General features: G+C 41.9%; 2 protein-coding genes across 5 annotated transcripts in view; one reads left to right on the forward strand and one right to left on the reverse strand.

Annotated features, from left to right (window-relative positions):
* The window catches only part of arel1 (apoptosis resistant E3 ubiquitin protein ligase 1), an 83,757-nt gene extending 82,182 nt beyond the window's left edge, over window positions 1-1,575 (reverse strand). The window contains exon 1 of one of the 2 annotated variants that reach the window (XM_072568222.1): window positions 1,512-1,575. The gene's annotated coding sequence lies outside the window, so the exon portion shown is untranslated. The remainder of the gene's footprint in view (window positions 1-1,511) is intronic. The other variant, XM_072568224.1, reaches the window with a different exon arrangement.
* A 7-nt stretch (window positions 1,576-1,582) lies between these two features.
* Window positions 1,583-27,678, forward strand: fcf1 (FCF1 rRNA-processing protein). 3 transcript variants are annotated; one of them, XM_072568226.1, is made up of 8 exons: window positions 1,583-1,672; window positions 3,572-3,639; window positions 4,787-4,858; window positions 10,109-10,257; window positions 14,644-14,716; window positions 15,794-15,881; window positions 16,912-17,006; window positions 27,525-27,678. In XM_072568226.1, the coding sequence occupies exons 1-8, from the start codon at window positions 1,631-1,633 to the stop codon at window positions 27,571-27,573; spliced, it is 636 nt and encodes a 211-aa protein (XP_072424327.1). In that variant the 5' UTR covers window positions 1,583-1,630; the 3' UTR covers window positions 27,574-27,678. The 3 variants fall into 3 exon arrangements, with proteins under 3 accessions (XP_072424327.1, XP_072424328.1, XP_072424326.1); XM_072568225.1 differs by lacking the exon at window positions 1,583-1,672 and adding an exon at window positions 2,159-2,778; XM_072568227.1 differs by lacking the exons at window positions 1,583-1,672; window positions 16,912-17,006 and adding an exon at window positions 2,144-2,778.
* The last annotated feature ends 89 nt before the right edge of the window (window positions 27,679-27,767 follow it).

The raw sequence follows: 27,767 nt of genomic DNA on the forward strand, positions 1-27,767 counted from the left end.
TGGCTTTAATTTCAGTGTTCAAGCCGTTCTGCGAAAAAGAAAACACAATTTGAGAAAAATTAAGCAAAATAAATAATTTTAGAATATCTATGATTTCTTCACTACAAAACTTGAAATTTGGTGCTGCACATCCCAGTAGAAAATGTTGACAAAATAGAGTCTGCTCAATATACATGACAGCTCATTGGCAATAAGTCATGAGCAGCTTACATCAAAATTTTGAAGAATCATTTACAACAACCAAGCTGCAGCACTGAAGTGCTTCAAAAGGAAAATCTGTCCTGATTACATCTTCCAAACTACAGAGTAGTGAGTTCAAACTTTAACTAAACCATTTCCAGTTCTATTTATAAAAATAAATATTTTTAAAAAGGAGTGAAAGTTGAGAAGTGCACTATTCTGCAATATTTCCCTTTGAAAAGTTGAGCTAAATAGACATTTCACTGATCAGATAAATTATTTCCTGACTGATCATAACAGCGACACAAAATTAGTCCATACACACTCAATCTAGCTCCCCATAAGCCTGAAACATCAACAAAAAAAAACTATGTCTAAATTGTTTAAGGCAAAGGTAACATCACCAGAGTTCTGCTGAACCATCAGGCTCCTCTCATCAAAGAGGGTTGATGACAGTTTAACCAGAGGGTCACGATATCTGAGGTGAGGGGAGAGTTTGAGACGGGTTCTTTTTGATAACTTTAGCCAATATGTCTGAACGGAACCCACGTTCCTCTCGTCACTCTGCATCGCAATAACATTCAAGCTTTAATTCTTAGATCTATCTAATCCTATTGTTTTTTTGCCAGTGTGAGAAAAGCAGAGTAAATAAAACCGAGTGAACAAGAAGCTTTCATTCTTTTAAGATTTATAATTACCCAGTGGCTCTGCATTTTCGACAATTAAATAAATTATTTGGAAACAGGGCTAGTTTGAGTTTTTTTTAACGTTTAATAGGTTTTCAACTTCCCTTTACCAAAAAAGGAACCCTATAGATATATAAAATACTTGCATTCTCAACGAGGAAACTGAGTACAACAATTAATATTCCGCTCCAGAAACGTCCACCCAGTTCAACTGTTCTTCAGGATGTTTCGTAATTCTCGTTAAATTTGCAGCATTTCGTTGCTAAAGGATTGCACCTGATCCTTTTTCGTTCATCCATCCGATTCTGCTGATGTCCACCCAAATTCCCATCAATCTGATTGTTGAATTAACCCATTAAGTTCTAAAACAGTATCATAAAATCAATCAAAGAAGGCCATCGAGCCGCCTCTTCGGGAAAGCTGTCCCTCGCAAATACTCCGCTATTTTGACATTGGTGAGAAAGAGAGGAAAGGTAACTATTGTTAAATAAGGAAGATCATCTTCACGATTGAAAAAAAAAGAAACAAAACTCCAGCCAGCAGCTGACACAAAACAGCAGTTTTGCGAGAGTTTCGACCTTCCCTTAACTTGTTACGGTGAGTGTTTGATTAAGATTCAGTACCACGCCCATGACAGACACTAACCTGTGCCCTCCACCTCAGCTGGTCCTCCCTCTTCATCTTGTTTCTAGGGACCCTGTAGCGGACGGAAGCTGGAAGAAGCCGGTCGCTCCACTGATGACGTCTCAGGCCGGCGCTTACCGATGACGCGATCATCCGCCCGGAGCATCGAAGAAGACAACATGGTAACGACGAGGCGGAGCGCGGCCTGGGCCGTCCGTGTGGGCAATGCCTTTCGTTTCGTGGATGTTTTGTCGGCCGCAGGAGCGTTTTTGTTTCGAGCCGTAGAACTGCACAGTGGTTAGCACTGCTGCCTCAGAGACCCGGGTTCAATTCCCGCCTCAGGCGACTGACTGTGTGGAGTTTGCACATTCTCCCCGTGTCTGCGTGGGTTTCCTCCGGGTGCTCCGGTTTCCTCCCACACTCCAAAGATGTGCAGGTCAGGTGAATTGGCCATGCTAAATTGCCCATAGTGTTAGGTAAGGGGTAGATGCAGATGCAGATGTAGATGTAAATGTAGGGGTATGGGTGGGTTGTGCTTCGGCGGGGCGGTGTGGACTTGTTGGGCCGAAGGGCCTGTTTTCACACTGTAAGTAATCTAATCATTTTTAAAAAACGGTTCCGGCGCTGAGAGAGGCCACCCTTGGCTCACCGCGAGCTGTCTTGCCCAATCTCCCATCCCCATCTGAAGGAGGGTGACTGAACTCTCTCCACAGAGGCCGCCAAGGCTTGTTGAGTTTCTCCAGCAATTTCTCTCTCCTCCCCAGCGTTTGGTCAGTGGCCCTGCGCCTAACCGTGTTTGAGGTGCATCTCCATGGCTCCTTTGTAATGGGTTGAGGATTTCTGCCTCCATTCACTATCACCTTTGGGATGAAACTTTTTTTTCCTCATCTGTCCTCGGATTTGTCTACCAATCACTTTAAATCTGCGCCTCCCACCCCTCCCCAAGACACCGAACTCTCTGCTGAGTTTAATAGACCGTACCCATCCGTCGGAGCTCAGGCTACTCTATCTCTTTCCCCTGACTCTAGGATGACTAACTCTTATTTTTGAGGGGAGGATTTCATTCCCTATCTTCAGGGTGATCAGATTGACGATCAGGTGGGAGTGAGTTGGTCTCATTTCTCTCTCTCCAGCATGAGCAACTCTTGGGGTGAAATTTGAGTGAAATAACAAATATCTTGACTAATCTACAAAAAGCACAAGGACGTCAGAAATCAAACTGTTTTAGGAGGAAATGCTACGAGATGCAGGACAACGAAATCAAAACGATCCTGTAAAATATGGGATGGTTGGTGACCCTACTCTTCCACATAGTAATTCCATCAGAATAAAATCTCAAATTGTTGGCTTTGCCCACTCGCTCTCAGTTTCTGTTAAACATTCTGTGTCTCATTTAAGATGGTTGCAGTCCAAATAAAATGGAGAATATTTCTACTGTAAATATCATTTTTGGAAAGCTAATAGTGGGCGGCACGGTGGCACAGTGGTTAGCACTGCTGCCTCACAGTGCCAGAGACCCGGGTTCAATTCCCGCCTCAGGCGACTGACTGTGTGGAGTTTGCACATTCTCCCCGTGTCTGCGTGGGTTTCCTCCGGGTGCTCCGGTTTCCTCCCACAGTCCAAAGATGTGCAGGTCAGGTGAATTGGCCATCCTAACTTGCCCGTAGTGTTAGGTAAGGGGTAGATGTAGGGGTATGGGTGGGTTGCGCTTCGGCGGGGCGGTGTGGACTTGTTGGGCCGAAGGGCCTGTTTCCACACTGTAAGTAATCTAATCTAATACTTTTTGCATCAGGTGCTATGGATATCTGAAGAAATATATCAGGGTCAAGAATCAAAGGGCATCAATTTCAGTTGATTGGTGAAAAATATATTCATGGATGTTCTCTGGAGCATCCTTATTCTAACTATGTAACTACAATTCAAAGTTAAGCTTACAGTTAGCACATCGTTCATAAGGAGACAAATTAGGTGTGCAATTGACTTGTTAATTTTATTCTTGTGCTTTGATATCTGGCTGTTGACATTATTACTGTTTGCATGTGCCATTTGGGCCTTTTTAAAATTTCATTTTGTTTTTTCAGGGAAAAGCAAAGAAAACTAGAAAATACGCAGTCATGAAGCGAATGATTAGTTTGCGAGATTCGCGAATGTAAGTTTTTTTCAATTAAGGCTAGAGGAGACTTAAAAGGATTGACTAACCTAATGTTTGCTATTTTTTTTCTGCTGCTCTGTTGTATTGCTCTTTTTAAATATTCTTTCATGGGATGTAACTGTTGCTGGCAAGGACAGCATTTTATTGCCCATTCCTTATTGCCGTTGGACTGAGTGACTTTCAAGAACATTTCAAGTCAACCAAATTGTTGTAATTCTGGAGTAACAGATAGGCAGATCAGGTAAAGATCGCAGATTTTCTTCCCTAAATGATAATAGTGAAACAGATTTGGTTTTTACAAAAAAAGGTTTCACAGTCATTAACACAAACTTTAAATTTCAGGTTTTGTTACTTGAATTTAATTCATCGGTTGTTTTGATAGCAATTCAAACCATGTCCCCAATGTATTTGGTGAGAATCTGAAATACCAGTCCAATGACATTATAACTGTTCCACTCGACCTGAAAAGTAGTGGTGTCATCAGAACTAGTCTAAAACACTTCGTATTCTCTTAAAATTGTTGCCATATGAATGGGAAGAGCTTTTTATACTCTTTCAGTTCCTATGAAAATTATAGGTATTGTATTTCTTAAAATTGTTGGCAAAATGACATGGTACTATCCTTGTTTTGACCCCTGCTTTCAGTCACAAAATGCAAGTCACAGCTTTCCTCTATTCAGAGTAGAAAAGTCTCACCTTAATCCTCCATCCATTCGAAGTTGTTGGATCTTGTTAGGGACAGTAATACGATCCCTGCAATTTGTCTTGATCCGTTGAAAGAGGGAAAATTATTTTAGATTGCTGATCCTTGAACTCAGTAGTTGGATAGGGAAAGGGGGATATTGATTAAGCTGTAATGACCTTGTAAGCAAGTAACAATTTGACATTCCCTGTCAAGTTTCTTACATGAATATCAGCTACTTGTGTTTGATGATAATCAATGGCTGGTGCCCGTGAAACTACAGTAAGCACTTTTGTGAAAAGGTTAACGGAGTGTTTCTAACTTTGAGGTTTTTAAGAGATTTCTTGCTTTCAACTGATGGCAGTTGATACAAACTGTGAATTCAGCTTCTTCATACTACTGGTCATTATTTCCCTGAGGAATTGTTTTAATACATAAGGTATATCATTTGTCTTTTTCCAGAAATGAAAAAGACAGAGCAAAGCCACAGAAGAAAATGAAGGATGATCCCAGTGCTCTGAAAATCAAAGAAGTGTATGTATGGAACTCACCTTTACAGATTATATGTTTAAATTAGCAGTTTATATTGTTAAAAATGAATGCATATGAGGAATGGAAATGTATCTGTGCTGTCTGTATTGCAAACAGCAATGAGCACTCTGTACTTGTCAAAGTAAAGCTTGCTTATCAAAATTTTCACTTTATAATAATTATTAATGCATTTCACTACTTAGGGATTCATTGCTGAATAACTGCAGTAGTACATTGAATCATCAACATTCTGCATCAAGGACTTTGGGCAATATTTGGTCATTCTTGATCGCTTCTTAGGCAGTCCCTCGAGATCAAGGGTGGCTTTCTTCCACTTCGGAGCTGTGGGTCCAGAAGTGACTAAACAATGCATTGTTGGATGCCTGAGAGAGTTTAACTTTGCCTGATACCAATTGTTAAGTTGGGGTGGTCTAGGGCAAGAGATTCCCATGAAACAGTGTTGTGTAATTGATCAGTCAGGAGAGTGGCATGCATGGGAACTCATTTCAAAGTTTGGACCTCCAAAACAAGCTGCTGAGAAACCAGATCACTTCAGAATTATGTTTGCCTGCTTTACAACCACTGCCCATCAAAATAAATACCCGATCCCCTATTTGGCAGTTGTAACATAAGGTAATCAGCTACAACTGTGCAGTCTAACAACAAGCAACTTTGACAGGCATCCTATTCCTTTTCTAGTTAGGAGTTAGTACCTCTGCTAGATTTGCAGTGCTATCCACATCCCAGCACCTAATGACTGAACTGCACCTTTAAGTTCAACGAGTTTTTATTCTTTACCCATCTTTACACCAAACCTGTTGGAATTATGATAGGTACCTTCCCTACACATCCAAGGGTCTGATCACACTAACTAGCTTCAAGCTCTTGTTCCAAATTAGCGAGTTTTGAGAAGATTTGTAGCTCAGGTTGAGGTTCTGGATATAAGTTTGCTTGTTGAGCTGAAATGTTTTCAGACGTTTTGTCACCATACTAGATAACATCATCAGCGGGCCTCCGGTGAAGCACTGGTGTTATGTCCCGCTTTCTATTTGTGTATAGGTTTCCTTGGGTCGGTGATGTCATTTCCGGTGTTGGTGATGTCACTTACTGTTCTTTTTCTCAGGGGATGGTCAAGGGGTCCAAGTCGGTGTTTGTTGATAGTTGTAGTTGGAATGCCATGCTTCCAGGAATTCTCGTGCATGTCTCTGCTTGGTTTGTCCTAGGACGGATGTGTTGTCCCAGTCAAAGTGGTGTTCTTCCTCATCTGTACGCAAGGATACTAGTGATAGTGGGTCATGAGTTTTTGTGGCTATTTGATGTTCATGTATCCTAGTGGCTAGTTATCTGCCTGTTTGTCCAACGTAGTGTTTGATACATTTCTTGCAAGGTATTTTATAAATGACGGAAATAACTATCTTGTTTCAAATCTCACAAGCCCTTCAGTTATGTAATGGATGCTTGCCTTTCGCATGGTAGGCAAACTTACATGGAACTTGCCACATCATTACTTGTGTCGGTCACATACTGCACATCAGGCTTATTCCTTACCAGCTGATTGATTCAAATTGTCATCTGAATAATTTTGACAAGGAATTTGATAGAAAAATGAGGTGATGCCTTCTTAATAACAAAAATAGAAAGAAGAAAGAGTACAAAATAGGGTGGAATTTTCTCTTGACCAAAAGATTGTGTGTTGCATGATGGGCTAGCAGCATCTGGTAACAGGGTAAAGTACTGTGTAATACCGAGTACCAAATCCAATATGGCCTCCAATATGGGGAGGTCATTCAAGAGCTCAGGGAGTTAGGATGGAAGCTAAAAGCTAAGACAGACAGAGTCGTCATCTCTGGGTTGTTGCCGGTGCCACGTGACAGTGAGGCAAGGAATAGGGAGAGAGTGCAGTTGAACACGTGGCTGCAAGGATGGTGTAGGAGGGAGGGCTTCAGGTATTTGGACAATTGGACTGCATTCTGGGGAAGGTGGGACCTGTACAAACAGGACAGGTTGCACCTGAACCAGAAGGGCACCAATATCCTGGGGGGTAGGTTTGCTAGCACTCTTCGGGGGGGGTTTAAACTAATTTGGCAGGGGGATGGGATCCGGACTTGTAGTCATGCAAGTAAGCTAGCTGTGTGTCAGGATGTCCAAGACTGTAGGGAGGCTGTGGAGAAGGTAGCACTGACAGGGAATACTTGCGGACACAGAGATGGGCTCAAGTGCGTATACTTCAACGCAAGGAGTATCAGAAATAAGGTGGGTGAACTTAAGGCATGGATCGGTACCTGGGACTACGATGTGGCCATCACGGAAACGTGGACAGATGAGGGACAGGAATGGTTGTTGGAGGTTCCTGGTTACAGATGTTTCAGTAAGATTAGGGAGGGTGGTAAAAAAGGAGGGGAGGTGGCATTGCTAATTAGAAATGGTATAACGGCTGCAGAAAGGAAGTTTGAGGGGGATCTGCCTTTGGAGGTAGTATGGGCTGAAGTCAGAAATAGGAAAGTTGCAGTCACCTTGTTGGGTGTTTACTATAGGCCCCCCAATAGCAGCAGAGATGTGGAAAAAACAGATTGGGAAACAGATTTTGGAAAGGTGCAGAAGCCACAGGGTCGTAGTCATGGGCGACTTCAACTTCCCAAATATTGATTGGAAGCTCTTTAGATCAAGTAGATTGGATGGGGCAGTGTTTGTGCAGTGTGTCCAGGAAGCTTTTCTAACTCAGTATGTAGATTGTCCGACCAGAGGGGAGGCCATATTGGATTTGGTACTCGGTAATGAACCGGGACAAGTGATGGGCTTGTTAGTGGGTGAATATTTTGGTGATGGTGACAACAATTCTGTGACTTTCACCTTGGTTATGGAGAGAGATAGGTGCGCACAACAAGGTAGATTTTACAATTGGGGGAAGGGAAATTACGATGCTGTAAGACAGGATTTGAGGAGCATAAGTTGGGAGCATAGGCTGTCAGGGAAGGATGTGGTGGAAATGTGGAACTTTTTCAAGGAGCAGATACGACGTGTCCTTGATATGTATGTACCTATCAGGCAGGAAAGAAATGGTCGTGTGAGGGAGCCTTGGTTGACGAGGGAGGTTGAATGTCTAGTAAAGAGGAAGAAGGAGGCTTACATAAGGTTGAGGAGACAGGGCTCAGACAGAGCAGTGGAGGGATACAGGATAGCCAGAAGGGACCTGAAGAAAGGGATTAGGAGAGCTAAGAGAGGGCATGAAAAATCCTTGGCGGATAGGATCAAGGATAACCCCGAGGCATTTTATGCGTATGTGAGAAACCTGAGAATGACGAGAACGAGGGTAGGTCCGATCAAAGACAGTAGTGGGAGATTGTGTATTGAGTCGGAAGAGATAGGAGAGGTCTTGAACAAGTACTTCTCTTCAGTATTTACGAACGAGAGGGACCGTATTGTTGAAGAGGAGAGTGTGAAACGGACTGGTAAGCTAGAAGAGCTACTTGTTAGGAAGGAAGATGTGTTGGACATTTTGAACAACTTGAGGATAGACAAGTCCCCCGGGCCTGACGGGATATATCCTAGGATTATGTGGGAAGCAAGAGAGGAAATTGCAGTACCGTTGGCAATGATCTTCTCGTCTTCACTGTCAACGGGGGTGGTACCAGGGGACTGGAGAGTAGCGAATGTTGTGCCCCTGTTCAAAAAAGGGAATAGGGATAACCCCGGGAATTACAGGCCAGTTAGTCTTACTTCTGTGGTAGGTAAAGTAATGGAAAGGGTACTGAGGGATAGGATTTATGAGTATCTGGAAAGACACTGCTTGATTAGGGAGAGCCAGCACGGATTTGTGAAGGGTAGGTCTTGCCTTACAAGTCTTATTGAATTCTTCGAGGAGGTGACCAAGCATGTGGATGAGGGTAGAGCAGTGGATGTAGTGTACATGGATTTTAGTAAGGCATTTGATAAGGTTCCCCATGGTAGGCTTATGCGGAAAGTCAGGAGGCATGGGATAGAGGGAAATTTGGCCAATTGGATAGAAAACTGGCTAACCGGTCGAAGTCAGAGAGTGGTGGTAGATGGTAAATATTCAGCCTGGAGCCCAGTTACAAGTGGAGTTCCGCAGGGATCAGTTCTGGGTCCTCTGCTGTTTGTAATTTTTATTAATGACTTGGATGAGGGAGTCGAAGGGTGGGTCAGTAAATTTGCAGATGATACGAAGATAGGTGGAGTTGTGGACAGTGAGGAGGGCATTTGTCGGCTGCAGAGAGACTTAGATATGATGCAGAGCTGGGCTGAGGAGTGGCAGATGGAGTTCAACCCTGCCAAGTGTGAGGTTGTCCATTTTGGAAGAACAAATAAGAATGCGGAATACAGGGTTAATGGTAGGGTGCTTAGTCAGGTGGAGGAGCAGAGGGATCTTGGGGTCTATGTTCATAGCTCTTTGAAAGTTGCCACTCAGGTGGATAGAGGTTGTAAGAAGGCCTATGGTGTATTATCGTTCATTAGCAGAGGGATTGAATTCAAGAGTCGTGAAGTGATGTTGCAGCTGTACAGGACTTTGGTTAGGCCACATTTGGAGTACTGTGTGCAGTTCTAGTCACCTCACTTTAGGAAAGATGTGGAAGCTTTGGAGAGGGTGCAGAGAAGATTTACCAGGATGTTGCCTGGAATGGAGAATAGGTCGTACGAGGATAGGTTGAGAGTTCTCGGCCTTTTCTCGTTGGAACGGCGAAGGATGAGGGGCGACTTGATAGAGGTTTATAAGATGATCAGAGGAATAGATAGAGTAGACAGTCAGAAACTTTTTCCCCGGGTACAACAGAGTGTTACGAGGGGACATAAATTTAAGGTGAAGGGTGGAAGGTATAGGGGAGATGTCAGGGTTGGGTTCTTTACCCAGAGAGTGGTGGGGGCATGGAATGCGCTGCCCGTGGGAGTGGTAGAGTCAGAATCATTGGCGACCTTTAAGCGGCATTTGGATAGGTATATGGATGGGTGCTTAATCTAGGATAGAACTTCGGCACAACATCGTGGGCCGAAGGGCCTGTTCTGTGCTGTATTGTTCTATGTTCTATGTTCTATATGGTATTAGCTAAGTGGGAATTCTGAGAACCTGAAAATGTTCACACTGTTCATTCATAGATAAATATATCTACAAAACATTTTTAAACACTCCTTGTTTAGTTGCAAAATTTAGCAATTGTGATAATTTTATTTAAGTAAAATACATTAAAAATAACATTTAATCATTTGAGAAATTACAGACTTTTCTTGTTACTTTCTTAGGGTCAAGTATCCTTCTTGCCTGTTTTTCCAATATAACACACAGCTGGGCCCTCCCTATTATATCCTAGTTGACACCAATTTCATCAACTTCTCCATCAAGAATAAGCTGGACATTGTTCAATCGATGATGGACTGCTTGTATGCAAAGTGTGAGTGCTTGTCAGTCACCTAGTATGTAATATAATTATTTATGTATCTGTTCTGTTATCTTTCCTTTATGCTGGATATTATTTTGAATTGATTTGTTACTGTCACATGTACTGAGGTATGGTGAAAAGTGTTGTCAAAGTCCTCTACAGGCAGATTGTACCATACAAGTGCGTTAGAGTAACAGCTGCCAAGAAGATGCAGAATGAGATCAACGTTAACCTTACAGAGATACACTCAAAAGTCTGATAAAGTGGTTTAGAGTGAGGATATCAATTTTGTTTTCTTCCCTTATCAATACTCTAATCTACCTGACCTTTGCTAACTTCAAGTGCCTCTACCAGTTTGGAGAAAGTGACTGCCTTAAATGCCTTTTCCTGTGGGCATTTCTCCTCCCTGTCCTAAGATGGAACTCTGGCAAAGAACAGTGCACTGTAGAATCAGTCATGTTAGAGTTTGGGATTTTAGTTGAGCTTGTATTACTATCTATGGGATCAGTTGCAGGACACAGTTGCAGATACAGGAGAACGCTGCATTTATTGTTTACCCTGTCAGCATGTTTTGAATTTTTTTTCTTTGTCTTTTTTCTATTACAATGAAGTGCTTTCAGTGACAAGAGCATTTCTGCAGAATTCATAGATTAAAACAAGGGGTCAACAATGTAGCTCCTCCTCCAGCCAGTGTTGACTGTCAGCACAGTTTCAGACAGCTGCACTGTTGTCTTTGACATCCTAATGCTCTTGCTTCCCAAATATTTCTGCTTTGTACAGCTTAGTTGATCTTGAACCTACAGACTGAGTATTTTCACACAGGCAAAATTCAATGTCAACAACTGTCTGTATGTGTAATTGGTGTCAGGGTTAACATTGGATAAAAGATTGGCAAGCTAACAGGAAGCAGAAAATGGGACAAATGAGTCACTTTGTTATATCTTACAACAATGCAACAAATGGTGTGCCACAGGGATCAGTGCTCAATCTTTAACATTTTAAAATTTAAATAAAGGGACAGCTACTAGATTTACTGATAATACAAATGGGAAAGGAAGTATCTAAATTTAAATCTAACATCTTGTGTAACTGATGAGAGATTACAGAGCTCTAAAGTGCAAAGGGATCTGGATGTCCTAGTGCATGAATTGCAAAAGCTTAATATGCAAGTAGATCAAGAGTTTTGCAAAGCTAATGGAATATCATCACGTATTGCAAGGGGAATTGAATACAAACATTGGAAGATTATGCTTCAGCCATATGAGTGGCATCACCTCTTGAGCCCTGTGTACAGTTTATTGGTCTCTTTTTTTTTATTTAAGGAAATATATAAGTGCTTTGAAAAGTCAGAGAAGGTTTACTAGACTAATACCTCGAATAGATGGGTTGTCTTCTAAGGAAAGGTTGAACAGACTAGGCTTATGTCCACTGGGGTTTAAAAGAATAAAAGGCGACTTGACTGAAACATAAATGATCATGAGGATCTTGACAGGGTGTACGTGGAAAGAATGTTTCCTCGTGGGAAAATCTCTAGAACTAGATATTGCTAATTAAGAATAAGAAATTGCCCATTTAAGACAAGCATGATAAAAAATTATTTCTTATAGACGTTTATAAGTCTTTGGAATGCTCTTCCTCAAATGATGATGGAAGTGGAGTTACTAAGTACTTCTAAGGCAGAGAGAGATTCAATATAAGGTGAAAGGTTAATGGGATATGCAGGAATGTCAAGAAATTATATCAACTGGTGATCTTATTGAATGGCAGGGCATGTTCAAGGAGCCGGGTGACCTACAGCTGCTCTTTGCTTCTATGTCTGTTCAGCTTTTTTGCATGAAGGAGATGAACTAGCAGAATTTCAAAATGTTACATAAACATTAGTGGAATTTGATGATAGGGCAAAATCTCAGAGACATCCTTAGCTGCAAGGTAACTTTTTGAAATGCTAAAGGGTAATGCAGGTTATCAACTACCCAGATCCCTTGTCTGTCATAAAGCATCTATCTTTGCTTCTTTTCTATGTCCTCAAGCATCCATTTTCCAATCATAATGTAGATTAGTGAGTTTTCTAATGTCTGTTGTGGTTCTGTTCGCCGAGCTGGGAATTTGTCTTGCAAACGTTTCGTCCCCTGTCTAGGTGACATCCTCAGTGCTTGGGAGCCTCCTGTGAAGTGTTTCTGTGCTGTTTCTTCCAGCATTTATATTGGCCTGTCTCTGCCGCTTCCGGTTGTCAGTCCGAGATGTCCGCTGTAGTGGCCGGTATATTGGGTCCAGGTCGATGTGTTTGTCGATAGAGTCTGTGGATGAGTGCCATGCCTCTAGGAATTCCCTGGCTGTTCTCTGTTTGGCTTGCCCTATAATGGTAGTGTTGTCCCAGTCGAATTCATGTTGCTTGTCGTCTGTGTGTGTGGCTACTAAGGATAGCTGGTCGTGTCGTTTCGTGGCTAGTTGGTGTTCGTGTATACGGATCGTTAACTGTGTTCCTGTTTGTCCGATGTAGTGTTTTGTGCAGTCCTTGCATGGGATTTTGTACACTATATTAGTTTTGCTCATGTAACTCCCAAGCACTGAGGATGTCACCTAGACAGGGGACAAAACGTTTGCAAGACAAATTCCCAGCTCGGCGAACAGAACCACAACAACCGAGCACCCGAGCTACAAATCTTCTCCCAAACTTTTCTAATGTGTGTGTCTCTCTCTCTCTCTCTCTCTCTCTCTCTCTCTCTCTCTCTCTCTCTCTCTCTACAATTAGTAATTGAGAGAATAGGAATGTCCCACTGCCTGAATTTTGAAAATGGAAATAATTCTTAAAGAAGCAAAAACTGGCATATTATGCCAAAAGATTAAAAAAAATCAAGATCCAGAATATTATGTGTGAGATCAGGTGAGATATGCTGCATGGAAGAAAGGAGGTGAGCGATGTCAAAACAAACAAAGTGTGCAGTATTTTTGAATTGGTTGCACCTGATGCAGAGTTCACAGCTTAAATTACAAAAAAGGTATTTTAAGAAAGAGATTGCTGGTAATGGGCAAGAGCAAAATAAAAGTTTTTCTTGAAATTTTTTTTGCAATTTGAGCTGTGAATTCTGCAGCAGGTACAATCAAGTCAAAAGTACTGCACAACACTCAATCTGAGAGCAAAGCAGATGCTGAATGTTGAAGAAAGAGAAGCAAGGCGATACTATCAGAACCTAATTGTACAGTCTAGGATTTTTTTCTGAATTGCCTGGTTGACTTGAACATAATCTGTACAATTTCTGTAAACTGATCTGTACTCGGAAATGAATAGACCGCTTTTGCATTTAAACACTCTTCATCTCTCACCTCCTTTCTTCCAAGCAGCATATCTCACACATGACATTCTGGATCTTGATTTTTTACCTTGTGGCAAAAGATGCCAGCTTTTGCTTCTTTGAGAATTATCCCCGTGTTCAAAATTTCAGACATTGGGACGTGCCTAGTCTCCTCATTACTAATTGTAAGAACAGAGAGAGAATCAGAAATGCACACAAGCAAGAGAAAACTCACTAGTCTACATTATGACTGGAAAATGGATGCTTGAGGACATAAAGGAGGTGACAGAAAGACAGATGCAATATGATAGACGAGATCTACAGAATGAGTATCTCATAGCATTCAGTGGCATAAACGTTGCTGAATGTCCCATTGTCAACGTCCTGTGAGGTGGGGGTGCGGTGAAGGCAGAAATGAAGAACGATGGAATACTCTTCACCTGCCAGGATGAGAGCAGCTCGAAAAACACTTAAAAGTTTAATGCTATCCAGGAAAGACCACACTTTGTTGTCACTCTATCCAAAATCTTCAACATTCATTCCTTCCACCATCAACAGGTAGTATGCACCATCTACAAGATATACTGCAGTAGTTCATCATAGCTTCTGTAACATCACTTTCCAAACCCACATGCTGTAACACCTAGAAGGACAATGTCGTAAGATTCATAGGAACATCACCACCTGCTAGCTCCCGTGCAAGCCATACTCCCTTCTGATTTGGAACTATATTGTCACTCCTTCATTGTCATCAGGTCAAGATCCTGGAAGTCGCTTCCTAACAGCATTGTAGGTATAGAGAAACTTAAGATGCAAGAGTGCGATAACAAAACATAAAGATAGAAAGGCACTGGGAGACATATCCAACCACAGATGAACAAATGAATTTGTTCATTTTCCGTAAAGGATGGAGTTCTTTCATGAGTTAACTGCAAGTGATTATTTCCATAAAATTGTGAAGAATTGGACAAAACTATCTTACTTCTTGTAAGATGGGCACAGCTAGCAAGGATGCTTAAAATTTAAAGAGAGAAGGAGAGTCAGAATTTCCACAATAAAATAAAGCATAGGATAAAAGTTGTGACCTCACCTGAATTTTCTCTAGGTGTTCCCTGTATCACGGACTGTGTGATGGCAGAAATTGAGAAGCTGGGACAGAAGTACAGAGTTGCGCTAAGGTAAAACAACTTCTCAAACAGGTTCATCAATGTTTCACTGTAATTCAGCTATTCAGCTAGGAATAATTATACTTTTTAATCATTCATTTGATGTGAAAGATGATGTCAAGGTCAGCATTGATTACTCATGCCCATTTGCACTTGAGATGGTCATTGTGTGCCACTTCTTGTACAACTGCAGTCCATATTGTGAAAGTACACTGATTAGGAGGGTCCCTGGGATCTTGACTGAACATTGATGAAGGAACAGTGAATCAATTTCCAGGTCAGGATGCAGAGAAATTTGGAGTGGTGTTCCCATGGGCAAGTTGCGTTTAACCATTTAGAGATACTCGTTTTTTTCATTCCACATGTATTTAATTGACTGAATTTGAATTCTGCATCCACAATGGTGACATTTAAACACCCATTTCTATCATTTGCGCAGGCCTCTAGCTTGCTGGCAGGAGTTTTCAAAATACAGTGGGTAGCATCTCTCTCTTTCCTAGCAAAAAGCTCTGGAATCAAGACCCACATTAGAACTTGATGGTCATGGAAGATACTTTGCCCTCAAACAGGCCAAATGACGTAGCCAGAAAGATGACTTGGCAATCTGTAAATCCTTCTCCTGTGCCTGCCACTAGCAGTAAGAACGGGAAAGTACTCTGGTCAATCAGAATCCCACATTTAGTAGGTTTAGCACAAGAAAAGACTTTTTCCCACATGAAAAGACTCAACACAGAAGTTCTTGCCACGAGCTATATTCTTTGGTTAGTATCCTCCCAGAAGGTGCAGCTCACTAGTCTAGAGGTGACGTTACGTACAGTGTTCCTGAGGCACTGAAAATGCAAGCAGTAGCTATTCTTGTGCATATTTTAAACATGAGATCTCCTGTCCTGAAGTGTTGAGTATTTCTCTAGCTGTCTAGGCAAGTGAAGACATGCTAAGATAGAAATCTAGGATTTACCAACAGGAATAATTCTAACACATGGAAGCCAAAAATATCTACAGAGAAGAAATTGGAAATATGTTCAGTGTCAGTCATTGGAAGATCATAATGTATTCTTGAATTTATAGCATTTTTGTTTACTTTTCCAGAATAGCAAAGGATCCACGGTTCGAGAGATTACCTTGCACACACAAAGGAACATATGCTGATGATTGTCTAGTGCAGAGAGTCACACAGGTAAGTAAAAAATATACTCATTGTTTTTAAAATATTTTGGTGAACATTCATTTTAGTTGTTTCTCCCCAACCAATATCTACCTTTTTTAATGACATTGGGCTACTATTTTACAAGTACCGCCAGTGTCTTTCAATTCACACAAATGGCCATTCTTCATATGTAGCCATGAGAAATATAACTTCGCCCATTGTCTCTCCACTTGTATGTTCCCAGCAATCTTTATTAAGTAATGCGTGTAACATGGAGTAGGGCAACGGTAGCACCAAGAACTACTATTCCAATTGTGATGATGCAATACATCCAAGATTGGGGTGTGAACGTGAGACATACATTATAATTGTGTCCATTCAGGCCTTAAATTTACTTGCAAGATTGTAACAGTAGCCCAGATTATTTGTATTTCTTCTTCAGTCCCGTCCCCGTACACAAACTTGAGTTTAACTGTTGCAGAAAATCATATTCTAGTACGTTGCTAAAAGAGGTATTTTGCTCTAGTGAGTTTGAACTGACGGTTTCGAAGAGCAATTCACTTCATTGTACTCCTGATTTTTCCCCATATTTCTGCAATCTTTTTTTTCCTTCAACTAATTTGGCTGTTCCCATTTTAAAACTATTGAATTTGTACATGCTAACTTCTCAGGCTCTGCATTCCAAATCATGACGACCACTACATAGTCTTTTCCTTATCACCTCTAGATCTTCAAACAGTCACCTTTAAATTTGTGCCACCTGTTATCAAAGCTTCAACTAGATTAAAAAAATTCTCTTTATTGACTCTTATACAAAAGGTGTGCTATTTTAAATAACTCAACCAAATTTGCTGTTGGCCTTCTCTACTTTAAAGAGAACAGACCAGTTTCTCCAATCTATCCAGAAAGTTTGTAATTCTTCATTCCTGGGTGCACTCTAGTAAATCTCACCTGTGGCTCCTCCAACAGTCTCGCATCCATCCTGAAGTGCAATGCCTATAATTAGAGAGTTTTTTTTTCAAAAGGCAACTTTCAAATTTCCTTACGCTCACATTTGCAGCACAAATGTTACATTGTGGCGACAGTGGACAGAGATCTCAAGAGGAGGATCCGAAAAATTCCAGGAGTCCCTATTATGTACATCTCTAATCATAGGTGAGAACATTTAAGAAAAGAAAAAGCTTTTTATGCTGCTCCCTGTCTATCAAACAGGACCCAACCTTGACAGTTTCTTTCTTATAAAATTCATATCCTTATGGTCTTTGAATTCAAAATCTACCAATTGTCTTCTGAATCTTGGCAAGTTAGACAAAGCAAAGCCAATGGATGTGATCTTTGACAAGCTGCCATCAATCATGTGGAGAATTCCACAGGTTCACTACCCTTTTGAATGAAGAAATATTTACTCATCAAATGAGAATGTTGTACAAGACTCTGGTCCGACCACATTTGGAATATTGAGAGCTGTTTTGGGCCACGACTCGAAGGAAGGATGTGCTGGCGTTGGAGGAGGGTCTAGAGGAAGTCTATAAGAATAGAATAGCTTTCATTGTCATGTGCGCTCTAAGTAGCTGATCTAATACACAAGGTAAATAAGATAAGATCCCTAGTTTGGAACAAGGTACTGGCATGGATAGAAGATTGGCTGACCAGAAAAAGGCAGAGAATGGCAATAAAGGTGTGTTTTTGCAGCTGGTGACTAATGGGGTTCTGCAGGGGTCAGTATAACACAACTACTTGTATTATACATTGATGATCTGGATGAAGGAATGGACGGTATTGTTGCTTGGTTTGCCGTTATCACAAAGGTACTTTGAAGAATAGGTACTGTTGAGGAAGCAGGAAGTCTGTAGAGCGCTTGGACAGGGTGGGAGACTGGGTAAAGAAATGATAGATGGAATATGGTAGGAAGGTGAGAGGTTATGCACTTTAGTAGAAAGAGTAGAGATACAGATAATTTTCCAAATGGAGAAGGGCTTTGGAAATCTGAAGCACAAAGGAACTTAGGAGTCCTAGTTCAGGATTCCTTTAAGAATCGTAGGAAGGATGCGCTGGCGTTGTAGGAGGGTTGAGAGGAAGTCTACAAAAATAAGCCTTCATTGTCACATGCACTCTATTGAATGCAGCAAAAAGTTAGTAATGTCGTCTCTTGGTGCCACCAAGATACTGATACTTTAAGTGTTACAGAATTTAAATAGTAAAATAAAAGTAGACTAGCATAGGAATAGGGCGTTTAGATAATACAGAATGAGAATCAAGTGTCTTTTAAAGTACTCAAGTTATAGTACTTTTTTCAGAGTGCATATCTGCCAGGCTTCAGAATATGAGGCAGTGCTGCCTGTACACTCTGGCCTCCGTCCAAGACTCACCTCTCGGACTCATCCCTTAGCCAGTCTGTGCTCACTCTGCTGTTCTGGCTCTGGCCACAACTTGGCTCCCAGCGCTGCCACGATCACACTCTGCTGCTGCTGCTCCAGGCTTTGGCTGTGACTGACTTCCAGGACTCAGCCTGCGATCACTGCGTTCTCTTCCGGCCCCAACTCGCTTTTGTGATTCGACCCACCCTCGCTCTGCTTTCCACTCTGCGCTCCAGCGTGCAACTCACTTCCAGATTTAACTTGCTCACACTCTGCTGTTGCTCTGGGCTCTAGCTGCAACTCGCTTCCTGGACTCGACACATGGCCACTCTGCTGCAGCTGGGCCGCGACTAATCTCCGAGTCGGGCTGATCTAGGACTCGGTTTTCCTTTCCCTCAGCGAGAGGGAGAAAAAAAAAGAGGAAAAGGAGCTGGTGAGCAGAGGAGCTCTGGCTGGAGCATCTTACTTTAGCCACCATAATGAACTCCAGGATTAAGCTGCTTATCATATGAGGAGCAGGTTAAGTACTCTAGGTCTGCATCAATGGAGTTTAGAAGGATGAGGGGGTATATGATTGAAATTTAGAATACGGAGAGGCTTGGATGGAATGAATGTGGAGAAGATGTTTCCACTGGCAGGAGAGACTTGGACTTGAGGATACAGTCTCAGAATGAAAAACATCTTGAGTATTGCAGAAGAAGATCCGTTTTGCCAAAACCTTTTGTGTTCCACCCATCGGCACTGATGTCCTTGTACACTAATCAATGAAAATAGACCTGTGCAACAAGCAACTCAGAAGACAAATAGTATATTGGTCTTCACTGCAAGAGGATTTAAGTTCAGAAGTCCCCTCTTGTTGCCGTTATTCAGGGCCTTGGTGAGACTATTTTTGGTGCATTTCCTGCAGTTTGGATCACTACCTGAGAGAGGATATATTTGCCTTCAAGAAAGTGAACCTCTGTTGCACTAAGCTGATAGGTCAGTCCCGCCATTCCGTCTATGATGAAAGATTATTCAATTAAGCTTGTATTCATAACAAATTAGAAGGATGAGAGTGGATCTAATTGAAACGTACAAATTCTAACCTGGCCGGACGGACTAGATATAGGGAGGATGTTTTCCCTGTTTGCGGGAGTCAGGGATCGTGGCCTTAGAATATGAGGTAGACTACTTAGGACTGAGATGAGAAAATATTTCTTCATTCAAAGGGTAGTGAACCTATGGAATTTTCTACAGAAGGAGACCAAGGCACTAAATATATTAAAGAAAATTTTTTTTTAAATTTTAAGGGCATCAAGGGGTATGGAAATAAAGTAGGAATATGTCACTGAGATAGCAAATCAGCAGAAATCCTGTTGAAAGGCAGAGATCTTCCAAATGGCCTGCTATACAAAGGCATTGGACTATTAATCAGAAACTCAGGTAATTTTCAGGGGAGCTGGCTTTGAATCCTGCCATGGCAGATAGTGGAATTTGAATTCAAAATAAAATCTGGGATTAGGAGTCCATTGATGATCACAAAACCATTATCAATTGTCGGGAAAAATGCTTGTTCACTAATGTCCTTTAGAGAAGGAAACAGCTGTCCTTACCTGGTCTAGCCTACATGTGGCTAGACCCACAGCAATGTTGACTCTCAACTGCCCTCTAGTAATTCAGGATGGACAATAAATGCTGGCTAAGCCAGTGATCCCCTCATTCCCATGAATATGTTTTTTTAAATCCTAATTTCTATATTTTTATGCAAGAATGTCAATAATGGGAAAAGCCAACAGCTATACTACATGAGAGACGCTACTGTTTGGCAGCCAAGTAGACTCTGATTGATAAAGTGTTGCTATGGAAAATGTGGCAGATAATGATTGACTACTAATTGCCAGACTTTGTTTAAATTTGAAATTAGACAGGTTGACTCTGGTCAGGGAATTGCCCTGAGAAATGAACCTGCATATGGCTGTCACCTGTTTTGATCTTGAAACAGTGTGATGATGCTGTCCCTTTAACAAGGTTATCTTGTCCTTGTTTTTTTTAAGAGGGGTCATAAAAGAAGAGGGGTTGTGAAAGCAGAGGTGTCAATATGTCTGGAAGTGGCTACTTTAAACAGTGGAAGGGAAGTGGCAATTCAGGGGTTTCTTTTTTCTAGTTTGGTTTGTTTCTAACAGGCAGTCAGAACCTGCTGGTAATGAAAGCAGTTACAGTGAAAAGAAGGTTCCATGCTTCAACAGATATTTCTCGCCTGACACTTCTCTCTGAACTCTCTCCTGCCTATAAGAGCCTGTGTTTGAATTTACCTTTTGCCAAGGGGTGTGTTTATGGGATGTGGTGGGAATTGGAACAGCTCCTATGTTAAGTTGCAATATTAAGTCGGTTGGATTTTCAAATAAGTTATTCTAAGTTCTGTTTTCTTTTATTTGTGTTTCAACCGTTGTGTTTAAATAAATTCTGTATTGCTTAAAGCTGAGTGGTTTGACCAGCTGCATCACTCCTGGAATATCAGCTCTACATCTACCTTTAAAATAAGAAAAAGTTAGGGTCTGGGCTACCTTTTAAAATGTTTTGAGGGGGTCTGGCCTGATCAATAAGAGCAGGCACACTGTGCACACTTATCCTGTCAGCAAAGAACAAGGCCCTATGTATTAACATATGTAGTTTCTGCTACATTCAAAATTAGCATATTGCAAGCCTGATAAACAAACCTAAACTGGTTCTTCGAGTTGTTCTTCACACGCAAGATTATGTAGTAAATGTTATCCAATTGTAGAATCACATATAATGTTTGACACTATTGCAGGTTTTGCAAGTGTGGGCTGGTTGGGTATGGTCAGTACCTTACTTGTTCAAAAGGGATATGCTGCTAGGATCCACCAGTCTTGTTGATGTACAGATGATATAACTGGCATCACATTGGTGCTGGAACTCATACAGCATATTATTCATTTGTGTGATAGGCAAAATGTCTTTTTGGCTTGATAGTCATTTTGTTTTGGCAAAGACCACTTGTGTTGCTATTGCGTAGTAACAGTGTGAAACAGCTGTCCATGGGACACTACAATTGAACCACCATGTCCTCAAAATGAACTTATTTGCTGATATAGTCTTATGTTTGTACACTATTTCATACACTCACACTCTCATTATTTAATCGTCATCTCATACAACTGCCTTATGCTTTCCCCTAAAATCTCCCATCTCCAAATGAGGATATGCTGCAGCTCTTTCAAACCCTGGTTAGACCACACTTGGAATATTGTGTTCAGTTCTAGTTGCCTCATTATAGGAAAGATGTGGAAGCTTTAGAAAGGGTGCAGGAGAGATTTATCAGGATGCTGCTGGACTGGAGAGCATGTCTTATGAGGGATCTAGGGCTTTTCCCATTGGAGCGAAGAAGGATGAGAGGTGACTTGATAGAGATGTACAAGATGTTGAGAGGCAGAGACAGAGTGGATAGCCAGAGACATTTTCCCATGGCGGAAATGTTTATCACAAGGGGGTATAATTTTAATGTAATTGGAAGAAGGTTTAGGGAAGATGTCAGAGGTAGTTCTTTACTCCGAGAGTAGTGGGTGCGTGGAATGCACTGCCAGTAATGGTAGTAGAGTCGGATACATTAGGGACACTTAAGTGACTCTTGGATAGGCATAGAACATAGAAAAGTACAGCACAGAACAGGCTCATCGGCCCACAATGTTGTGCCGAGGATTATTCCTAATCTAAAATAAAATAACCTAAGCTACGCACCTCTCAATTCACTGCTATCCATATGCATGTCCAGCAATTGCTTAAATATCCCTAATGACGCTGCTTCCACCACCACCACTGGCAACGTATTCCATGCATTCACAATTCTCTGTGTAAAGAACCTACCTCTGACATCTCATCTATATCTTCCTCCTTATATCTTAAAACTGTGACCCCTCATGCCAGTCAATCCTGCCCTGGAGAAAAGTCTCAGGCTGTTGACTCTATCCATGTCTCTCATTACCTTGTATACCTCTATCAGGTCACCTCTCTTCCTCCTTCTCTCAACAGAGAAGTCTGAGCTTAGTCAACCTCTCTTCATATGGCAGCCCTCCAGTCCAGGCAGCATCCTGGTAAACGTTCTTTGCACCCTTTTCAAAGCCTCCATATCTTTCCTATAGTAGGGCGACCGGAACTGGAAACAATATTCCAAGTGTGGTCTCACCAGGATCTTGTAGAGCTGCAGCAAACCACCCCCCCAACCCCGTTAATGAAAGCCACAACACCATATGCTTTCTTAACCAACTTATCCACTTGGGTGACAACTTTGAGGGATCTATGCACTCGAACACCAAGATCCTCCACACTGCCAAGAATCCTGTCTTTAATCCTATATTCTGCATTCGAGTTCGACCTTCCAAAATGTATCACTTCGCATTTATCCAGGTTGAACTCCATCTGCCATTTCTCAGCCCAGCTCTGCATCCTGTTTCTGGCACGCTGCAGCCTGTAATAGCCCTCGATACTATCAACGGCACCTCCAACCTTTGTGTCATCTGAAAATTTACTAACCCGCCCCTCAACCTCCTCATCCAAGTCACTTATACAAACTACAAAGAACAAGAGCCCTGCAGGACACCACTCACCACTGACTTCCAGGCAGAGTACTTTCCATTTACAACCATTTGCCTTCTGTCGGCCAGACAATGCTGAATCCAGATAGCCAAATCTCCCTGTATACCTACCTCCTGACTATATGAATGAACCTACCATGGGGAACCTTATCAAATGCCTTGTTGAAGTCCATATACACCACATCCACTGCTCGACCTTTGTCGACCTCCTCAAGGAACTCAATAAGATTTGTAAGGCATGACCTGCCCTCAGAAAGCCACGCTGACTGCCTTTAATCACGCTATGCTTTTCCAATTAGTCATAAATCCTGTCCCTCAGAATTCTTCCCAAAACATTGCTGACCACTGATGTAAGACTGACTGGTCTGTAATTGCCAGGGATTTCCCTATTACCCTTCTTGAAAAGAGGAACAACATTTGCCTCCCTCCAAACCTCCAGTATGACTCCCGTGGAGAGTGAGGAAGCAAAGATTTTTGCCAACAGCTTAGCAATCTCCTTTCTTGCTTCCCGAGCAACCTCGGATAAATCTGGTCTGGTTCTGGGGACTTATCAATCTTAATGTTTGCCAAAATTTCCAGTACGTTAACTTCATTAATCTTGATCTGTTCAACCTGTCTCCCAGCTCCTCAAGTTTTCATCCACAACAAGGTCTGTTTTCTTAGTGAAAGTTGAAACAAAAAACTCATTTAGGGCTTCTTCTATCTGTTCAGACTCGACGCACAAGTCCCCTATGCTATCTTCCCCCGATCATTCTCTTGTTCCTAATGTATGAGTAAAATGTCTTTGGGTTTTCCCTATGTCTTCCTGCCAAGCCTTTTTTGTGCCCCCTCCTGGCTCTCCTCAATCCATTTCTGAGCTCCTTTCTAGTAAGCCTGTAATCCTCTAAAGCTGTGCTAGATCCACACTTCCTTCACATTACCTAAGTTGCCTTCTTCCTTCTGACGAGAAGCTCCTCTGTTCTTGTCATCCAAGGCTCCTTAACCTTGCCCCTTCTTGCCTGTCTCAGCGGAACAAATTTGTGCATCACTTGCAACAACTGCTCCTTAAACTGTCTCCACATGTCTGTTGTGCCCTTTCTGCGTCATAATTTCCTTTTCCTGAATTAAATATCCTCCCTTGGTAACTGCTCCTTTCCCTCTCCAAGGCTATGGTAAATGTGAGACAATTATGGTCACTGTCACCAAAGTGTTCTCCCACTGCGAGGTCTGACACCTGTCCTGGCTCATTGCCAAGCACCAAATCCAAAATGGCCTCTCCCCTCGTTGCCTGTCTACATACCAAGTAAAGAAACCCTCCTGAACACACCTGACAAATATGGCTCCATCCAAACCATCTGCACTAAGGAGGTTCCAGTCAATATTGGGAAAGTTGAAGTCACCCATAACAACAACCCTGCTACATCTGCATTTTTCCAAAATCTGCCAGCCTATGAATTCTTCAATCTCCCTACTGCAATTAGAAAACCCCCTATGAGGTGGTTGCTCCCTTGCTGTTCCTAACTTCCTCCCATACAAATCTTCCTCAACAACCTTCGTTTCTGTAGCTGTGATGCACTCTCTGATTAACAATGCTATACCCCCTCCACTTTTTCCACCCTCCCTGTTCTTTTTAAACGTTCTAAACTCTGGAACATCTAACAACCATTCTTGCCCCTGTGAAACCCATGTCTCGGTTATGGCCACAACATCATAATCCCATGTACCGATCCATGCTCTAAGTTTATCACTCTTATTTCTGACACTCCTTGTGTTAAAGCAGACACACTTTAACCAATCCCTTTGTTCCATCACATGTTTAACCCTCCAATAGATTTATTCCATTCTATCAGTTTCCCATATCTAACTACCCCCCTCTCAGATATGTAGCTGTGGTTCCCACCCACCAACCAAACTAGTTTAAACCCTTCCGAACCACATCAACAAATCTCTCACCCAGGACATTTGTGCCCCTCCAATTCAGGTGCAACCCGTCCTTCATGTACAAGTCCCACCTTCCCCAGAAAGCATCCCAAATGGTCCAAGTATCTGAAGTCCTCCCTCCTGCACCAGTTGCATAGCCACGTGTTAAGCTGCACTCGCCTGTTCCTCACCTCACTGTCTCGTGGCACCAGTTGCCAACCTGAGAACACTACTCTACTCTATTTCTCCTCTTCAGCTTCCAACCTAGTTCTCTGTGGTCACTTTTCGGATCCTCAATCCCTTTCCTGGCTATATCATTGGTGCCAATACATACCACAATTTCTGGCTGCTTGCCCTTCCCCTTCAGAATCTTGTAAACCCAATTGGCGACATCCTGGATCGTGGCACCAGGGAGGCAACATACCTTCCGGGAGTCCCGTTCCTGACCACAAAATCTCCTGTCAATCTGTCTAACTATTGAGTCCCCTACACTAGCACTTTTCAATTCTCCCCACTTCCCTTCTGAGCCTTAGTGCCAGGGACCTGACAACTTTGGCTTTCCCCTGGTAGACCGCCCTCACCTGCAATAACCAAAATGGTATACTTTATTGCTGAGGGGAACGTCCACAGGGGATCCCTACTGTATCTGTTAGTTTCCTTTCCTCCCCCTGACTGTAACACTGCTGTCCTTATCCTGTTTCTGAGGAATGACACCTCCATGTACATCTCAATTTCTCCCTCAGCATCCCGGATGATCCGCAGTTCATCCAGCTCCAGTTCCCTAACTCTGTTTTCAAGGAGCTGCAGTTGGGTGCACTTCCCGCAAGTATGGTCGGCAGAGACGTGTGTCGTGTCTCTCACCTGCCACATTCTGCAGGAGGAACATGCAACTGCCCTAACATCCATACCCCGCTAATCTGAAAGCCCACACAGGATTAAACAGGGAAGAGAAGAAATGAAAAAAAAACGAAAACCTGAAAACTTGCCAAGTTTACAGACCCTTAGTAAGGTTAGTGGAGGTAGGTGGGATGGAGGCCCTATGGTGTATGGTCTCTGGTTTAGATCTCATCCACTTAAAAACTTCCTGGCAGCCCTCGTTTCTCTCCGCCCTCTCTCCTCGCCGCTTTGTTTAAAATGGAGGCACAATTCTCGAGCTAAGTCTCTTTTTAAGTGGGAGAAACTGACTTACCTGGCAGCCTTGTTTCGCTCCGTCCTTTCTCCTTGCCACTCTGTTCAAAATGCTGCATATGGAAGATTGTACAGTGAAGGGTATGTAGGTTAGTCTGATCATAAGAGTGGGAATGAGGATGATACAACATAGAGAGCCAAAGGGCCTGATCTGTGCTATACTTTGCAGTCTTCCAAAACCTGCCCCACCTGATATTCATTCAAACTCCTATCTACAGCTCTAGTTATTGGCTCAACTGTGGTTCAAATGAAGCACATTCCAAACAGAACAGCTCGTCCTTTGCTAATATCGTTGGTAATGCTTAATTAATTGAAACTCATTTTCCCATCAGATCTTTGAGCCAGATATTCAATTATCTGATCATATTTACTATATGCCAATTTGCTGCTGATTTAGGTAGTAATCCAGAGAACAGTATGGTTCTGCTATTTTGTCTCTAGCTGAAAATAATGCCTTTATCCTACCTACACATGTGTACCGATTTGAACCTTAATAACTGGATCCTTCCTCAACCATTCCAACTTCTGGAGTTAAAAGCTATGTATTTGTAATGGTAACCATGAAAGTGCCATCCAGTGTCAGAAAAAACCCATCTGGTCTCAATTAGCAGTCCAGATCCACAGTTACATGATTCACTTATAAAAGCCCTCTGAAATGATCTATCAGGCCACTCAGTTCAAGGGTAATTAGGGCTGGACAGCAAATGCTACCCTTCCCAGTGACATCCAAATCCTTTGAAAGAAAAAAGGAAAAATATGTTCAGAATTGGGGAAAGTTGTTAATATAAAACTGAAGGTTACTTGGCTGAATGCATGTAGGATTTGTACCAAGACAGAAGAGTCAATGACACAAATGAAAATAAGCATAATCACAATCAAATTTTACCCTGAGGTTTCAAAGTGACCAATACTGGGAATTGACTATTCCAGGGTGCTTGACATTTCTGAAAGTTACTAGAAAGAAAGAGGGTAGCACTGTAATGATGGTTTAGTACTGTAATGGGGAATACTCCTGGCTGAAGATCAAGATGTAGAATCAGTTTGAGTAGAAATATTGAGCAGCAAGAGAAACAGGTGTTGGTGGAGTCTATACAGTAGCGTCTCTGTGGGACTAAGTATAAATCAAGAATTAATGGGGCTTGTAAGCAAAATACTGCAATAATCGGGATTAACTTTAATCTTTGTATAAATAACCTAGTTTGCCATTCTATTCTAGGATTTCTGGCAATGTAACAGTTATTCAGTAATATCTCCTTACTGAGGGGTTGCTGTCTTTTGGATCAATTATTAAAGCAGGTCTTATCCGTTTGTCTGAAAGAGAAGGATTCCATGGAACTATTTGAAGAGCAATAGCACTCGACCATTTCCTCAACTAACCGCTCGAAACATTTGAGCTGATCATTTATCTCAGTGTATGTTGTAAAAGTGTGTGCAAAACCTGGCTGCGACATTGTCCAATGTTACATAAGTGACTGAGCTTCAAAATTAATTGTCTGTGAAGCACTTAGAAACATCCTGAGGTCATGAGAGTTACTATTATTAAATGCATTCATTTCCTTTCATACATATAGCTGAACAGATTTGATTGATATGAGCAGTTTGAATTTTAACACTCCGCTGTCCAATTTTTTTTTCAGGTACAACATTGAACGGATGCCGGATGACTATGGTGCCCCCAGATTTTAAAAAGGCAGTAAACTTATGTTTACATCAAAAGATTGGTGTTTGCTGTTTGTCAATACCTCCATACCTGTTGAATAAAAACGTAGGGCACGTACAGGTTCCACAAAATTGTATAAAAGAGTTTTGTTTCATAGTAAATTAAGTTGTTATGTGGAGAAGTTTTAAACTAAGTGGCATTGGCTTCCAACTTATTTTTC

This window comes from Chiloscyllium punctatum, chromosome 4 (assembly GCF_047496795.1).
Source record: "Chiloscyllium punctatum isolate Juve2018m chromosome 4, sChiPun1.3, whole genome shotgun sequence".
NCBI classification, from domain to species: domain Eukaryota; kingdom Metazoa; phylum Chordata; class Chondrichthyes; order Orectolobiformes; family Hemiscylliidae; genus Chiloscyllium; species Chiloscyllium punctatum.

What these genes read in the sequence shown, in the direction of transcription:
- fcf1 (XM_072568225.1), top strand. Translation starts at nt 2,725, where the DNA reads ATGCTACGAGATGCAGGACAACGAAATCAAAACGATCCTGTAAAATAT. An exon ending in AGTTTGCGAGATTCGCGAAT is followed by an intron (nt 3,640 to 4,786) that starts GTAAGTTTTTTT and finishes GTCTTTTTCCAG; the next exon opens with AAATGAAAAAGACAGAGCAA. An exon ending in TAGTGCAGAGAGTCACACAG is followed by an intron (nt 15,882 to 16,911) that starts GTAAGTAAAAAA and finishes TCACATTTGCAG; the next exon opens with CACAAATGTTACATTGTGGC.